Genomic DNA, 17,501 nt, shown 5'->3' with positions numbered 1-17,501 from the left:
TCTCTTTTGTGTGTGTGTGCGCGCGCGTTTGTGTGTGCGTGCATAAAGAAGCAACCTTTGACCCCCAGAGGAAGTATGAGAGATTGAAGGCTGCCCGTTCTTATTCTAGATGAAGGGTCGTCAATCGTGTGTAAGGAAATGTGTGTACACGCGTGTACACAGGGACCTTAGTTTCTGTGGCAAGTGCATTAGAAGAGGTGGACGGTCTATTTTCAGGATAGATTTTTACTGTGAAGTTGATGATCTTATAAAGGCATTTGCTGTTTTACTGGTTTCCAAGGGGACCACACTATAAACGAACCCACAGAACATGGATCACTTTTCTGGAGAAGCCATTTAGGACAAAGAGAGTGGGGCCTCATTGTGTCCATGGTCTGTTAATGTATCCTGTTTTTTTGGCTTCTTGAGTTTGTGCTACACATGTTAAAATAAGCCTTCTTATTAGCTTGGATTTCCATCTACATCTATAGCACATTATAAATTAAAGAGGGGGAAAATGTATATATACTGTATATACAGATTATTTTGTGCTTTCAAATCATTCTTCAATAGCAAAACTGATCAAATACGTTATAACAAAATTCGATACATCACCTAATGTTACTCCCACATGGGGCAAACATGAAAGAATGGTTAGAAGTTGCGTCCTCTTTCTCTTCCATCAATCTTGTATTTTATAAACTCATGAATAATTAAGCTTTCCTTGAAGTGTGCTTTCCTTCCATGTAATGCAGCATGATCAGCATATCTGTGCTAATGGTTCTCATTACTTTTGTTTTAGGGTGTAATTCCCCCCAAAAATATTGATTTATTATTAATTTTTTAGCCTTTTCTTTATATTATACACAACATGAACAGAATTTGTCATTGGAATAATTAAAACAAGTATATGCTTTTAACTTTTACTAGTTTTACTGACAACATTAGAGATTTTCAAAAATATGAATGGAAATGCAATCAGGGTATTCAATCGATTATGAAATACAATTGTTTATGTAGAACCACAAAGATTCAACAAGGTACTGGAAAAATTCCATATTGACATGATGGCATTATGCCATCGCTGCAGATTTGTCATGTGCACATTTATGATGTGAATCTCCAACTCATCCTATCGCAAATGTGCTCTATTGGATTAAGATATGTAAATGGATGAACATAGTAACAAAACTGTGGTATTTAAAAGATGCTAATTTGGTGAGCAATGTGTGAGAAAATATCCCCCACACCATTACACCTGCCTGAACCGTTGATACAAGGCAGGATGGATTCATGCCTTTATGTTGTTTATGCCAAATTCCAACATTATCATCAGAGTGTTGCAGCATAAATCTAGATTAATCAGAACAGGCAACATTTCCTAATCTTCTATTGTTAAATTTTGGTAATACCAAGAATTTCTTGACTTAGTTTTCTGTTCTTAGCTGACGGAAGTGGCATCCAGTGTGGTAGTCTGCTGCTGTACCCATCTGCTTCAAGCTTCGGCATGTTGTGTGTTCGAATATGCTCTTTAGCATACCTTAGTTGTTATGAGATTGTTTTTTTTTTTGTTTGTTTTTTGCCTTTCTATCAGCTCTGACCAGTCTTCTATAACCTCTGGCATGAACAAGGCTCACTGGATATACGTATTGGCTGGATTGACTGTTTCTAAAATCATTTATTACTGTGATACAATGAAACCCTGATATTTTTAGAAGAGATTATCATACCATGAAGATTCCAAACCATGACTGCTCCAAATAAGAGCATGCTTTTCTATATTTTTTTTCATAATTTTTATTATCCATTATTGCATTATTTATTTTATTATTTTTAAGCGGTACAACTTTTTTTCATAAGGGTTTTTTTTTTCGCATTCCTATTTTCTCATGGGTAACTGAAAAAAAAATGCTAGATTTTCTAATCTCCAATCACATATTTGTGCAGACTCAATGAGGAAAGATTCATTATTGTTAGTCACAACTTCATCATATTACTCATGAGTGGTGCTTAAGCCCCAGTGAAATAGTTTTATAATCCACACAATAATAAGTCATGAGGACTGCAGTCATAACTACTTCAAGGCCAGTGTATTTATATAGATAAAAATGTATTTATATACACTTTCTGCAAAAATTGTAATTCATCCATTTTTTTTATCATCATGACTTATTTATTATTTAGTTGCTAATTTTATACTGATCCTCTGTAGCACTACGTTCATGTACTGTATATCCTCAGCTATCTGAAAACCAGTCATTTTCCTTACAAACTTTTTTACCTGGCTACAAGAAAGGGACTGTTGCTAGTGGCAACTACATACAACCTTTTTGTATAACGATACATATAAATTGAGGTCAAAGCTGACTAAATTTTTGGACCGGAGAGAAAGAAAACAAGCCAGCTTTATCTTTCAGGAATCATGAGCTTTAATTTGTTATGGCTTGTAAGAATAATCTGGAGAGCTTTAGACACTTTCCCAAATAAAGCAGGGAATATTATGATGTCATTCTTACACCTCCCTGTTTTTCCATTCGTCTGCAACCCAATTCTGACATTCTTTAGTCCTTATAGCAGGTGTTTACACGTTCTGTCCAGGAGGGAGATTCTCCAACTCGTAGTTTTCCATGTGGAGTTAATAAGCACACTTCGAATGCAAAGGAAGCAAATGAAGATGCTTTGAACCAATGGCCAATTCAATCGATTTCTTTTTTTCTTGTTGTTGTTCTTGGAAGGATGGGTCTAGTAAAGGTTATGGGGGCATGGAGAATATTTAGAATATTAGATAACTGACCCAGTTGTGTTTTCTTTTTTGAAAGCGAAAACCCTCAACAGCTAAATTTGTATGTAAATGAAAAAACATGAAATTTTTCTGAATAGCAGTTGCATTTTCCTGAACAGCAATACTTTTTTTATTATTCATGTCTACAAGGATTACATAATAGACTGATTGACGAACTGACTGCATGTTTGAGTTACATAATTTCTATCATACTTGCACTTGAAATATCGATTAAATGACTGACTTGCACTGAATTTATTGACTCACTTTTACTGATTTGTATAAATATAACGGGTGTTCACGTATTAAAGAAGTTTGCATATCTGTGCCGGACTATCATGAGCAAGGTTGAGTTATTCTCGTGAGCACTCAGCAAGTGTAATGTCTTTAAAATCATTGAATAACTTGTCATAAGAGCCACATCTGTCTGTCAGAACTGTACACACAATCAGTCATGGACACCACTTGCACAATACAGGAACTTGTCTGGGAGTTATTGCATTTACTTACTTAGAGACGGACAATTCATATTTTAATTTAGTTACAGTGTGAAATCACAGTCCAATATTGTGTCGCCTGCCTGAAAAACATACACAACACATAGAGATTACTAGCCATCGTTCTCAAACTTTTTTTTCCTATCTCCTCTGAAAGCATTCATGGGAATTCGCCCAAACCTTGTATAATCTATATAACACTCTTTATTAGAAAGCATAGATGTGCATTAGCTATTTAATTTTCTAATAACATAATTTTTTTCCTGTACAGCTTTAAAAATTGTAGCGTTTAGTGGGCAGGCCATACATGTTTTCCTATGAAGACTTTTAAAAGGGGACATTTATCACAGTTCTTATAGTTATTCTCCTTCTTGGTCAGGTGAATTAAATGGGTTTTATCCAAAGCTAAATAGTTCAAAATCAAGTAGGTTGCAAATTATGTCAGCTTGGAGCTAATATATTCAGTTTTGCAATAGAAACCTCTGTGGCTGTAATAAATGAAGTAAAAAAAAAAAACTGTTTAAATAGATTTCAAAGAGAGTTTATTTCACAATTAAACTGTCCCTGGTTACAAAAACAGTTGAAAGCTCCTAATTTCAGATGTGTGTGCAGGTGTGTTTAGCATTCAGTTTTATATACATTTTGTCACTTGAAAGGTATGATTTTCATCCCCATCTTCAGTCAAGGGAATTGAACTTGCACGTCAGTTGTATTAATCTGTGGCTTTTAAGTTATAAGTTTTAAGTTATTTCTTTGCCCCTCACTGTTCAGCCCAAAGCTGCAGAAATGAAGAGAAGGAAAAAAAACAAACATAGATGCTCCATGAGTGGTAGTTCAATCCACTGATGTACTGTAGTGTGTGCATGTTTTACCTACAAAGCACCAAACGCAACATGTTTTTCCCCTCAGTGTGTTCACAATTATATTTTTAGTATATAGATGTACTGAGAAATTACGCAGGTCAAAATGCAACAGAACTGAAATTGTTCCCAGTTGAGTATGGTCCAGACGGGTCCTTGACAGATTAGTGGAAGGACTTGTGTAAATAGCACAATTCAAGATTGCAGCCGTATCTCAGATTTTGGTCTTATCTGGTCACAGAATCAATTATTTCACCGATGTTCACGCGCTGGCCGTGACATGAAGCAATTCACTCGCCATGGCTCAGCACTTGTTATTCACACATGTGCTCCTTGTGGTGTTGTATGTAAGGCATTTTAAGCATGTGCACTTACTAATGCACACAAAATATCCTCATATGTTTGTAATACAATCATTGTAAATTACACACCTTAGTAATGGTTTTCAGTTATCACAGGCAGCATTGCACACACGGTCACCATGGTATATAGTGTAGGTTGGAATCTACACTGGCAATGAGAGGCTCTCATCTCCATATGGAAGCCATCGAGCACCTTAGGTCTCATGATGTCATTACAGGAGGCCAGGTCTCTAATGAAAGGCAGACTTACAGACTAGTCAGTCTTCTAACCATGGCCTTCCATATCTTCCTTACAGCAATCTGCTGGTCGTGTAATCTGCTAAACACAAGTGATTATTGGGTTCGTATACAGGCTGGCCCAAAAGTCCGCTTTCATAGGCATTTTTCTTTATATGAAATTTATTTATTTATTTAAAATAGCTTCACAACTAATAATAGATCACATTGAACCAGACTTAACACCACTTTCATTTTTTGTCTGAAATGCGCTACTTGCACGTAGACTCGTTACGTACTTCCGCTTTGAAGTAATAGGGCTCGCTGAGTTCCGGTTTGTCGGCCATTGTTTTGGAGTTTGGAGAAAATGTTAAGAAAAAAGTGTGTTTATAGATTTCAGAGACAGCAGAAGGTATATAACGTACACCGTTCTGTTCCGCTGTGTACATCTTCTGCGAAGTTCAACGGAACTTTAACTTTAAACATTTTAGCAATGATTAGATTATTGAACCGCAAACACCCAAGGCACGAAAAAAGTTGGTAACTGGCGCTGTACCAGTGCTTTTTGACAGGAATGATTACGTCATTAAAGCATCGCGGTCCAGTGAGTGGTATCCATCGGACTTATACCCATGGATGTAACAATGGATCATGATTACTGTAGCATTCCTGAGCCTTTATTATTAGACCTGGCATGTGCTAAAATAGAAGAACTTTCTAATGAAGTGGAGGAGCTAAAAAAAAAAACAGCTACAAGAGCTACATGTTCAGCGTGACTGTACATTTACAGAACACAGTACAGGGTAGTATTTACAATGTGTTAACTATATATGCTAATCTTAGTCTACCTCATAAGATAGAGAGGGCTGCTCTCTATCACTTTATCATAATTACAAGCTCTATTTGCACTATTTGTATGTCTGCATTTGCACTACTGTCTGGTTTGCACTCTATGCCATGTGCCCTTATCTGTATATTGTATTTGTTTTTTTTATATTATATGTGGGTCATTGACGGATAAGACTTTTTAATAGGCCAATTTTAAAATACCAAAAATATGGATATGTTTGGCCATTTTCCAAACATTTGGAATGTAGTGTACACATGCCTTTATAAAGAAAAGTAAAAAAAAATTGTCATTTTAGTGTTTTTACACTTAAGTTAATAAAACATAGCCTTAAAAAAGTCATCTGGGGCGACCGTAATATATCTCAGAATTCACATTTTTATGTATCATTAAGACAAGTTGATAGTCAGTTTATCTAGTAGTAGATAAACTGATAAAGAAAGATAAACTTTAGTGCCCTTTCATTTTATGAAAACCATTATTTCACAAGTTTATTCTATAATATCATGGTCTCCTTCATTATCCAGTTAAAATAAATGTTTATCCCTATAAAAGGAATGGAAAATGGCTGAATTTAGAAAAAAAAAGATAAAATATACAAATAATTATACTTAAACAATTAACTCTATGTATATAATTGATGTATAGAATATGAAAACTACAAATATAGGACATATATCTATCATTTAAAACATTTAGCAGTGGTCGCCCCACATGATACTCGGTCGCCCCATATGATGTTTTCAAGTTTACTCAAGTATAACAGGCTAACAGTTAGCCTCAGAAACCAAACTAGCTTCTTCTAGTGACAAAGCACTATCAAATTTATCATCAAAATATAGATTTGTGGAAAAAAATTAATTCACAGTTTTGGGGTGGTCGCCCCACATGATGACCAAAAGTGACTACGACATCACAGCCATTAAAAAACAGCTTTTTCTTACTATATGAGAGAGACTGATTTACTATACAGTTGTTTCCAGAGGGTGTCTGTTCACTTGTGTCTGGCGGATGAAGTATCCCATCCTTGAGATGTTTTTTAAAATAAAGTCCCAAAATTGTGGTTTGTTGATGGTCGCCCCGGATGAAATGGATAGAATCAACATAATTCGGACAACATTCGTTTGTATATCATAATAGAAATATATGAGCAAATGCTTTATAGTTTTGTCAATGGATGTAAAACATGTTTAAAATTATGCCAACTAGGAAAAGGGATATATTTAAGTTGATTTAAAGTGTTTTTAAACCAGTTGTCCTAACTAAAGTCAAGGCCGGACGGTCGCCCCATATAATGTTTTGGCACTTCGGATAGCAGAAAAATGATGAAAAACTTATTTAGTTTAGTAGGTAAAGAAGGTATAACAAGTAGATAAGAAATTTATTAAATGTATTTTTTAGTATTTTCTGCAAAATAAAGTTAACCCGGACAGAAGAAGGGGGCCACACGTCATTGACCCATGTATAATTGTATTAATTTATATTTTTCCTTGTATTTTTTAAATTCCACTTATTGTATTTAATGTTATCTGTTATCCACCAAGGGTCTGAGAGTAACGCAATTTCAATTCTCTATATGTCCTGTACATGTGGCAGAATTGACAATAAAGTTGACTTTGACTTTAATAAGTTCTTATATAGTATATAATGTATATTATATGTATATCTTATATAATATGGTTGTTTTGCAAATACGATGCACGTCAGTGACGTTAATCCGTGGGAGATCCTGGAGACAGCGGGTATAGAACGTAGCCATTGCTAAACCAGAACTTACTAAGCCCTATTGAAAAGAACGCGGAAGTACTGTACTGTAGGTATGCAGGTAGCGCATTGGTAGTCTATCAGAATCAGCCCAGAACAATCATTGCATTGAAGGAGAAAATCAACTTGATACTAAAAAAATATTTTTGCCATTAATCCTTGAGATATTTAACTCTCTGGTGATCTCTTATTCATTCATCGTCAGTCAACTCTCAATTATTTGAGCAAGCTTTACTGGCATTTTAAGGTCTGTTTAATCAAAGCAGTCACTTTCTTTTAATTGGTCTAAATCTATGTCTTGTCATGCTTCACTGGCTAGACATTTGGCTTTGTATTGCCCAAGCTTATGTTATGTACGAGTATGCTTATAGTAATCCAGGTATTTCCTGGCCATGTCATGTCTATGTTATGTGGGTAGAATAAAAATAACATTAATAATAATAATAATAATAATAATAATAATATCCTGACTGAATATTGTATCTGTTTCAGTGTGCTTTGTTTAAAGTTAGTTAAAGTATTGTTATAAGGAATAAAACATGACAGGACATGCTGTTATAGAAATAGAGATATAATCATAGTCCATCATAGTCCTGATTTATTTATATAATTATTTATATATTTATTTTCCATTTCCCAATTGTTCTATTTCTCATATACTGCAGCTATTGGTATACAATGACATTTTAGGTCAATTAAAAATGGGCACATCATAATTTTCTTCCCTAGATAATTTTATTAAATTTTATGGAATGTTAACAAATCAGTTTAACATTTAACTGGAAAACCACAGTGCATTGACTGTTCTAAAGTTACTGTCAATGTTTGTAATGTTCACTAGAGACTCCTTTTATAAATGTTAAATACATAACTGCATACTTCCCAGCTTCATCATTTTATATATTTACTGAGATAAAGTTTTTTTTTTTTTTATCAGACCATTATCTGCCTGGTACTTTGTGGACTGTCTGTCATACAAGTCACTGTGTAAGTAATATAAAAACAATGCGAGTAAAACAGCGTACCCGGGTAAAGAGTTTATAGAAATAGTGAAAAGGTTAAAGCTAAAAAATGAGCTATTCAGCATCTGGTACCAACTGCTGATAACTTTCATTTTACTCAATATTTTTATTTAATTTATGGCGCTACGTTCAGTTTTTTTTTTTGTTTTTTTTTTATATAGTAAGCCATGAAGAGACGCGCTGTCATGTCTGTGTATTAAAGGTTAAAGCACTAATTCAGCCTAACTAACAGCCTAACTAAATTAACTCTAACTAATTAACTAATGTTAATTCCCACATTCAAGTGTTAGAAGCGCTTTCCTTTTACTCAACATTTAAATTTCATTTACAGTATATCGCAGGTTTAACTTTAAGCAGATACCGAAGGGCTAGCAATTTTTATTTTATTTTTTGGGTATTTTTTCCCGATTTTTCTCCCTAATTTAGTCGTGGCCAATTCCTCCCCGTCACTAAGGGGCTTCCACATTAGGGCTACTACTATCATTCAGCCGGGAGGGCCGAGGACTATCAAGTGTTTCCTCCGAACCGCGTGACGGGGCTGGCAAAGTTTAATTGATTTCTGTTCCACCAGTTTTGCGTGATGCTGTTACAAAATCTGCTTGGACAGACATACAAACTATACTTTATATAGCATAAATACTATCTATACAATGTATATGGTATACATTTTATAGGTAACGCTTTAGAATAAGCAGATAAATACAAGCCTGTGATTTGTCTTCAGTTTGGCCTTTGTTAGAGCTGATGTTATAGAAACACAAAATATTCTGCAACAAAGAATAACAAAATGAACTACATATAGAATTAAATTGCCAAACTTTTTACAATTCGACTGCATTATTATTATTATCATTAATATTAATCTTCTGTTCTTCTATGTCTCCTTGGTTATAGGTAAGCTATGTTGAGGGCACCGCTTTAGTTCTTGGCTACGAGAATCCCATGGTGCGTACAGATGACACGCCGATCAAGCGCTGCCTCCAGACGAAGTGGCCATATATAGAACTTCTGTGGAACATAGAGAGACCTCCGTCCCTCAATTAACCCTTTCGCCAACACCTTACCTCTCAATTGCACGTTCTCCAAACCAGGAATTTAACAAGACTGGCATAGTGCCTGGACTTAATCCCCAAGACAAACGATGCTGCCTGATTCGCATCGGCACGCTTGCTCTAATCTTTAATAATTCATCCAGCTTGTAGGGTTTTTTTTCCAAAAAGGTGGTGTTATTTTTTTTTAGTTTGCAGATTTTTTACAGGTTAATTTGTTTACAAGGCTAACAGATGACAAGTGAGTGAAGCAGACCAACTGAGCTGACCAAATAATCATTAATGGGTCTGTGGCTAGATTTCTGTACAAATGTAGATTTGATGGTGGTAACTGGGTCCAAGTATTAATCTGACCAAAGCCTCCTGGTGCTTCAGGCTACATTCTGCAGCGTTTACGTAACTTGGATAAACGAAAGCTCAGTTTCAACTGGTCTATAAAGAAATGCACTACAACCTAAAACGGGGCACAGGAAGACAGAGGAGGAGGAGGATAAGGAGACTGATTAGAAGGGGGACGGCGAGACAGTATTGGGATTTTGAACTTGGATTTGGTAGTTTTTTATTTTTTTCCACCACAGCAGTAACACCTATTTATTGTTCATTGTCCCTGAAGTGAAGGGACAAACATCCATGTGCATATATTATTTACTCTGATCTCGATGATTCACCAAAATAAACTTTTTATGTCTTCTTGCCTGGAGTAGTGTCTCTTTGTTGTGTTTCTTTTTCTAATTTTATTTGAAATTCCTGGAAAAGCACCAGTATCTGTATGTAATAATTATAGATAAGTAATTAGCATACAATTATTGTAATTATTGATTAAGAATAAAATGTGACATTTTACATATGATTTTTTATTAGCAGCACGTCTTTTAAAACTTCCTGATTTCTTATTCGTAGTTATCATGAACCAGAAAATGTGTCTCATGTAAGAACCGATATACTAGCAAATTTAGTTTATTTTTGGTCATATGCATAATTTTTATTATTTTGTTTGTACCCATTCTCATTTTTTCTTTTCTTTGCTAAAAGAAATGGTTAAAATCACTCTTACCAAGATTAGAAAAAAAATTGTCCGATGCATAGTTTTAAAACTGAAAACCAAAGTGTCAGATGATCGAATTTAGATTTTTTTTATTGTTTTATAAGAATTACTATGATTGAGTCATTTAATTTGTAAAGGGATACTATTTATCAATTGATCCCAATTAAAACTAACCCCTTGAATGCTTGCTTGCTTTCTGTTTCTTGAATGGCTTACAGACTGCTGGTAGATGCTTTGGCCATTGAGAGAGTAGTGTTTGTTAGAATGGATGAATGGATGCTGAGCTGTTTCAAATTTCCATAAGCCTCCGAAACGCATAATTATGAAAACCACTATCCACCATGTGATTCACAGAATCACAAATCATTCGCCATTGCTGCTTTTTTAGTTTACCTGTAATAACGATACTTATCTGTCACCTCTCCATTTCTAGCACCTGATGGCTCATCTGCCCTTATACTGTATGGTGTTTATGGGCATTACTTATGCTAATTTAATGCTAAACCTATATATTTTATAGATCATGATATTTTGAGCAAAGTAGTTCGTTCTTAAATCGTTTCCTTCTGAAGACACAAGAAGTCACTGCTAGGATTTCAATTTCTCTAGATCATTATATCAGCTGCACAAGCCTTAGCCTGTTCCATAAGGTTCACTCTGATCATTAAAGTGTTTTCTCCCATGAGCTACATGTGTGACATATGGAACAGATCCCTTATGCACCAGAGCCACCCCCATCCCCCCACCCCCCCAAAGAACTAAAAAGACAGGGTAATTATGTCAAAGATATAAAACGCAGAGTTTTCATCAAGCTCTCATATAAAGGACATTCTGGCATCGCATCAAACACAAGATTTGACTCATGTTTAGTGTAAAATGAATTTATAGGCCAGATTATAAAAGGCATAATGTCTCTGTTGCACTTGTGCGGTTGGTGTAAGCTGTACAGTAAGTGTCGGAATCTGTGGAGATTTCAGGTAAGCTTAAATTTTTTTTTGTTTAATGTAATGTTTCTAAAACCATTTACCCTTATCAGCCACACAAATTAAATAACATTGATTATCAATTATATACTACATCATAGGCACCCAAGGCTCATCTATTAATTTAGGAACCAAAGGCCTGATCCTACAGAAAGGCCAAAGAAAAAAAAGTCAATGTACAGTACGGTAGAAAGGTATCAGAACACTCAGTGCATCACTACCTGCTGATTATAAGGCTTAGCAAAGAGTTCAAAGTTGTTGATCCAGCTTCCGAACTACACAGATCTCAATCCAGTAAAAAACCTCAGTGTGATTATACACTACTCACAATAAGTTAGGGATATTGTGAGAGACTTGGTAAATGTCATAGAATAGGGAGGCAATTGTATTGGGGTGATAGACACCTCATTTTGTGTTTTCCATGTAATGTCTCGTTGTGTACAGGTGTGCCTTATATTGGGGCCGATCCCAAAAGACAACCTTTTATAATGTGGCATCAATTTCAACATTCTGTGGGTATAAAAAGCTGGTATTGTCAGTAAATCATTCCAAGTTCATAATTCAAACAGCCATGAACACACGATGTCACTTAACGGGCGAGCAGAGCCACCTGGCCATGGCGAGCCTTCGGGTCGGTGGCAGGCAGTCAGATGTTGCTCGTGAACCTGGTGTGTCTCAAGGTGTTATCAGCAGATACAGAACTACTGGCAGAGTTCATGACAGACCCAGGAGTGGAGCCCCATGAGTGACAGACCGCAACGATGACCAGTAACTAAGGACCTACAGTATGCACTTAGACATCGTTAAGCAACTGCCATACAGCTGCAGGCCTGTTTACGAGATGCGAGCGGTACTAGGGTTTCCAGATAAACCATTCGCAACCGACTATACTGCTTTGGTTTGAATCCCAGACGACCATTACAGGTGACTCCACTGACACTAAGCCCTCTTGTGAACGTTTGCAGTGGGCACAAGACCATGTGACCTGGACAATGCAGCAGTGGTCTACCATCCTGTTTACTGATGAGTGTCGGGTCACCTTGCTGGAGAAGGCAAGGTGAGCAATACGCTGAGGTCAACATGGTCCCCAGGGTTTGCTTTGGTGGAGGAAGTGCAGCAGTCTGGGCAGGCATCATCAGTCAGCGCAAAACAGATTTGGTCACTGCACGTTCTTACCTCAGAGACGTCATAGAACCCATCATCATCCCCCAATTCCGCCAGCACACCCCCAACTTTCTGTTTATGGATGATAATGCTTCACAACATCGTGGAAGAATTGTCACAGCTCGACCTCAGGAAGTTGGAGTGTCTCATATGGTATGGCCATCAATGTACCCTGACCTGAACCCCATAGAGCACGTTTGGGACCAGTTGAAGCAGAGACTAGATGATCGTACCTCACCCCCACGTGACCTGGCAGAACTGCATGTAGCACTTGTGGAAGAGTGGAACGCATTGCCTCAGAACAACATCATGAGGCTAGTGAGGAGCATGAGACGTCGCTGTCAAGCTGTCATTGCGGCAAATGGTGGAAACACCCGCTACTGACATTGTCAATTTTTGTTATTTGGAGCTATCCCTGTTATTGTCTAAATTTTTGGGGTAATAAATTTTAAACTAATGAAAATGGTGTTTCTTCTCATACATTATTAGTTATATCAAAAGGAACGTTTACTTATTTCATTCAAATTTAGACCAAATAGGATAAGCACTCATGTAAATAACAATATCCCTAACTTATTGAGAGTAGTGTAGATTCCAGTCTTTAATTTGAAGCTCATGTAGATACTGTTATATTACCAAGATAGCTTCTTTCACTGCAGAAATATTGCCAAGATGAGAAATATACTGTCACAAGTATACTGAAAAGCTTGTTTATGCTTTTATCATCTCTAGGTTGTTCAACTATGTGCATAAACAGGCTTAAGTTATTCCAGAATGCACCAGCAAGAGTCCTGATTAGAACCAGAAGATACGAGCACATCACCCCTATCTTACCCACACTGCATTGGCTCCCTGTTAAGTTCCACATCGATTTTAAAATACTACTTTTGATGTATAAAGCATTAAATGGTATCTGAGTGAACTGCTAGTGTCTTACGATCCTCCACGCCTATTTCGGATCAAAGGATGCAGGCTGCTTGTCAGTACCACGTGTTATGAAAATTACAGCAGGGAATGGAGCTTTTTCTTACAAAGCCCCAAAGTTATGTAATAGCCTTCCAATTAATGTTTGGGTCTCAGACACCGTTTTAGTGTTTAAGTCAAGGCTAAAAACTTATTTATTTAGCCAAGCATTTTTGTAAATAGTTTTGCCTTAGGTAAAGGAGCAGATCTGGGGGACTCATGGACGTAGAGTATTATGGTGAACTGGTATGTTTGGATGCTGTCTTCCTCACTCTCATTGATCACTCAGGTTTGCTGACGGTGAGATGATTGGTTGCTTTACATTTCAGGAAGCGCTCATGTTTGTGTTTCCTTCTGGCTCTCCCTTTTAGTTATGCTGTCATAGTTAGTCCTGCCGGAGTCCCTGCTTGCACTCTGCGCTAAATATACTGTACATTCACTTTATACTGTGACCATACCTAACTGTAATCTTTCCTACTTTTCTGTTCTCTCCTCTTCTCTCTCTCCTTCCCTCTACCTGTCTTTCTGGCATGTTGCTCCTGAGCTGCCAGTGATTCAGACCCCTCTGGACCTGTCTGATTCCTGGTGCCCCACTTCTGGTTGGAGATCTCGTCACATAGATGACCCATGTGGTCTGCTTGGAATGAGTTTGGTGACTTGGGACTGTTCCACTTTTCCACAAAGACGGTCCTGTCCTCCTGGTTGATGCAGACAGCTATTCTCTGAGAACTTGTGACTACAGTTGCTCAATAGTTCAGGACTGGAATTTCCTGCAGTCTACCTAAGCTTCTAATAACAGACTGGAATCCATATTAACTTAAACACATCTCTTGTTATACTGGTCTTCCAGTCTGCTAACACACAGTATGATGCAGATCAATCCCTGCCATCCGTTTTCACCCAAATGAGGATGGGTTCTCTTTTGAGTCTGGTTCCTCTCAAGGTTTTATCCTACTGCCATCTCAGGGCTTGCTCATCAGGGACAATCTTATCATTTTGATTTTTACACATTCACATTTCATACAAAATTATTTTGATTGTGTATAGCTGCTTTGCAACAATGTTAATTGTTAAAAGCACTATACAAATAAAATTGAATTAAATCCGATCAATTATCCATGAAATGCGCTGGTCAAGCCAGTTCAATCAATGAAGGCCCCACCTCTGAGTCTACTACAGCTCAAGTAGTAGAAGCACCTTCTAATACCTGCTAATCCATTGCAGGGCACACACATACACACGCTCACTCATACACTACGGGCATTTTGGGAATGCTAATTAATCTAATCTGCATGTCTTTGGACTGTGGAAGGAAACCCACCAAGCATGGGGAGAACATGTAAACTATGTGCACAAAGACCCAAGGTGGGAATCGAACCCACTGGATGCAGTCCAGCTGTCAGGAAGGGTATCTGTCCAGCTGTCCAGGAATACCAGCTGTCAGGAAGGGTATCTGGCATAAACCACTGGGGCAACCCTAACTACAACTTATGTTCTACTTTAATCCATTATTGTATTGACCTTAATGTAACTTTTCTACCAAAATCTCTCATGTAATCTTTAAACCTACCAAAATCTCTGTTTTGAGTATTTGTCTAATAGACTTGCCAGCTTACTAAAAACTGTTAAATTTAAGTCATTCTTTTTTATTATTATTATTATTTGAAACACAGCTCATAACTGTAATCACAATGACGGCAGAACATTTTAAGAAACAGAGCTTGTGTTTTATGTCGCTATGCTTTTAATAGCTAGACATTACACTTTAACTTGAAAATCAGACAAACAGATGTTTTTGCTCTTATGTGCCATCTAGTGGATGTCATGTTTAGGATCGACACAGTACACACATCAGTGTACTGTATATCCCAAAAGTTTGGAAATGTCTTTAAATTTTCTCATTTTTAATTCTTTCTACGCTGTAAAGCAATGCTGAAGGCATCCAAAATAAACAATAATCTCCTTTGAACAGTTTATAATGAGAGGTGTCTGCCAATCGGCCTTCATAACGGAGGTGATGTAATTTACTTTAAATGAACTTTTCCTTTGCAGCAGAGGTAAGTCTTGGTCTTGCTTTCCTGGGATGATCTTTATAAGAGCCTGTTTTATCTGTGCTTGATGGGTTTTGCAAATGCACAAACTATTGAATGACATGAACTATTCCAGAACAGCTGACCTTTGTGTCCGATTAAAAAAAACAACAACAATATTAGTTATGAAGTTTTTTATTTTTAAAAAAAAAACTGCTGGATCCAGCTGTGGGCATAGAATCGCAAAAACGTTTGCAGTACTCTGGTGTGTCTTGCTTAATCCATGCCTTGTCAATTGCTTCGTGAAGATCATGTATAGAAGACGGGCACGAGATTCCTGACTGCTATTGCGATATTGGTAGGTGTTTTGCCTGCCATGTAGAAGGCCTGGGTTCGATCCCCAGCCAGTGCCCAAACCCCCCAGCCACTGGATGCAGTGCCGGTCCCAAGCCTGTATTAAATGGGAGGGTTGTGTCAGGAAGGCCATCCGGCGTAAAACCTGGGCCAAGTTGTTGTGCGGACTGGATATTCTGCCGTGCCGGGAGCAGCCGAAAGACTAACAACAACATTTTAGGGTATTTAACTGAAAGCTTCCGTTTATTTTTAGGTTTTAGAACAAAGTTTCAAACTCAATTATGACTTAAATTCTACTTTAGCTATTCAGTTTACACTCTCAAACTGAAACTAAATTATATCCAAATTGTCTGTGCACCCAGTCAAAACAAGGTTTCTACGTCCAGTAAACAGTTTGCCCTCCTCGTATCATTTTCGAAGAGGTTTCGTTCCAGCCAGGCTCTGACGAGTGTAAACACTGTAATGACTCACTAAAGAGGACTAATGTTTGACATATGGACTCAGGTTAGGAATGACCACAATAATAATGTCTTTCCAGGAAAGAGTGGTGTTTAAACCTCGTCACAAGCTCTATTTAGCGTTCTAGTTATAAATGAAGAGAGAAATTAAATTTGGACCAGAGTCAACCTGTTCCAGTTGGAGAAGAAGTAAGAGCTATTTTTAAAACGAGAAAATATTTGGGTCTCGTTTTATGTTTATGTGCTAATGACTGAGATCATAATTTTATTAGCGTACATATTTGGGCAAGAAGAACAGAGCGCTGTTTCTAACTGCATAACAGAGTTAGAATTAATAATGGGTTTATTACAATGTAGTTACATATGAATGGCTCCCTTGATGTTGGGTTGAGTACAGATGTGCTCACATGCTCTTGTCTTTGGGTTTTGATCTGTGAGGAGGATTTTAAGAGCATTCTCCAGCTCCTGGTACTCACTCTTTCCTCAGATTCCTTTCATACACAAAACATACCTAAACCATAAAGCCTTTCTAAAAGAATATGTATGTGTGTGTGTTTTGGCAGTGCAAAGAAATCTGAATCCTTCAGTGGCAACAAACCAAAAAGACTCAACAAAACATCTCAGGTTTTGTGCCATCCAGGGATGGGAAACTATTAACAGATGGGATAATGTTCAAATCCTTTAAAGAGGGTTGGATTTTCACAGTTTTGGCATTTCGTAAAAAAAAAACTTATTTGGCGTATTGGACAAAATTTTATTAACTCCATAAATTTAATCACTGAGAAACTTTAGTCTCCTGTTTATTTGTGTGTGTGTGTGTGTGTGTGTGTGTGTGTGTGTGTGTGTGTGTGTGTGTGTGTGTGTGTTTACTTCATTTAACTCCTGATCCTTTACAGCACTGTACTTATGATAAGTCCTTACTGTATAAGTTCATAGTCTCAATCAGACATCCTGTGGAACCTTTTGTCGGCTTTGCTAGTAAATAAGAAACTTTATTTCAAAGCAGCATTTTCCTTCTTAAATCAAGGAATGTTGTGTATGCACTTTACGGCCAACTAATTGTTCCATTTTTCTGGAAACGCTTTGGATGTGGAGACTTAAACAATTAGCCCCAGGAGTAATAGTG

At 37.0% G+C, this 17,501-nt stretch overlaps 1 protein-coding gene across 3 annotated transcripts in view; it reads left to right on the top strand.

Moving 5' to 3' along the window:
• Positions 1–10,067, top strand: part of mindy3 (MINDY lysine 48 deubiquitinase 3) — a 62,007-nt gene extending 51,940 nt beyond the window's left edge. For all 3 annotated transcript variants that reach the window (XM_053488272.1, XM_053488274.1, XM_053488275.1), the window contains one exon: positions 9,224–10,067. In XM_053488272.1, coding sequence (XP_053344247.1) covers positions 9,224–9,373 — 150 coding nt within the window. In that variant the 3' untranslated portion in view covers positions 9,374–10,067. The remainder of the gene's footprint in view (positions 1–9,223) is intronic.
• The last annotated feature ends 7,434 nt before the right edge of the window (positions 10,068–17,501 follow it).

This window comes from Clarias gariepinus, chromosome 26 (genome assembly GCF_024256425.1).
Source record: "Clarias gariepinus isolate MV-2021 ecotype Netherlands chromosome 26, CGAR_prim_01v2, whole genome shotgun sequence".
Classification (NCBI taxonomy): domain Eukaryota; kingdom Metazoa; phylum Chordata; class Actinopteri; order Siluriformes; family Clariidae; genus Clarias; species Clarias gariepinus.
Note: the sequence above shows the minus strand (reverse complement) of the source record. Positions and strands in the feature narration are given on the sequence as shown.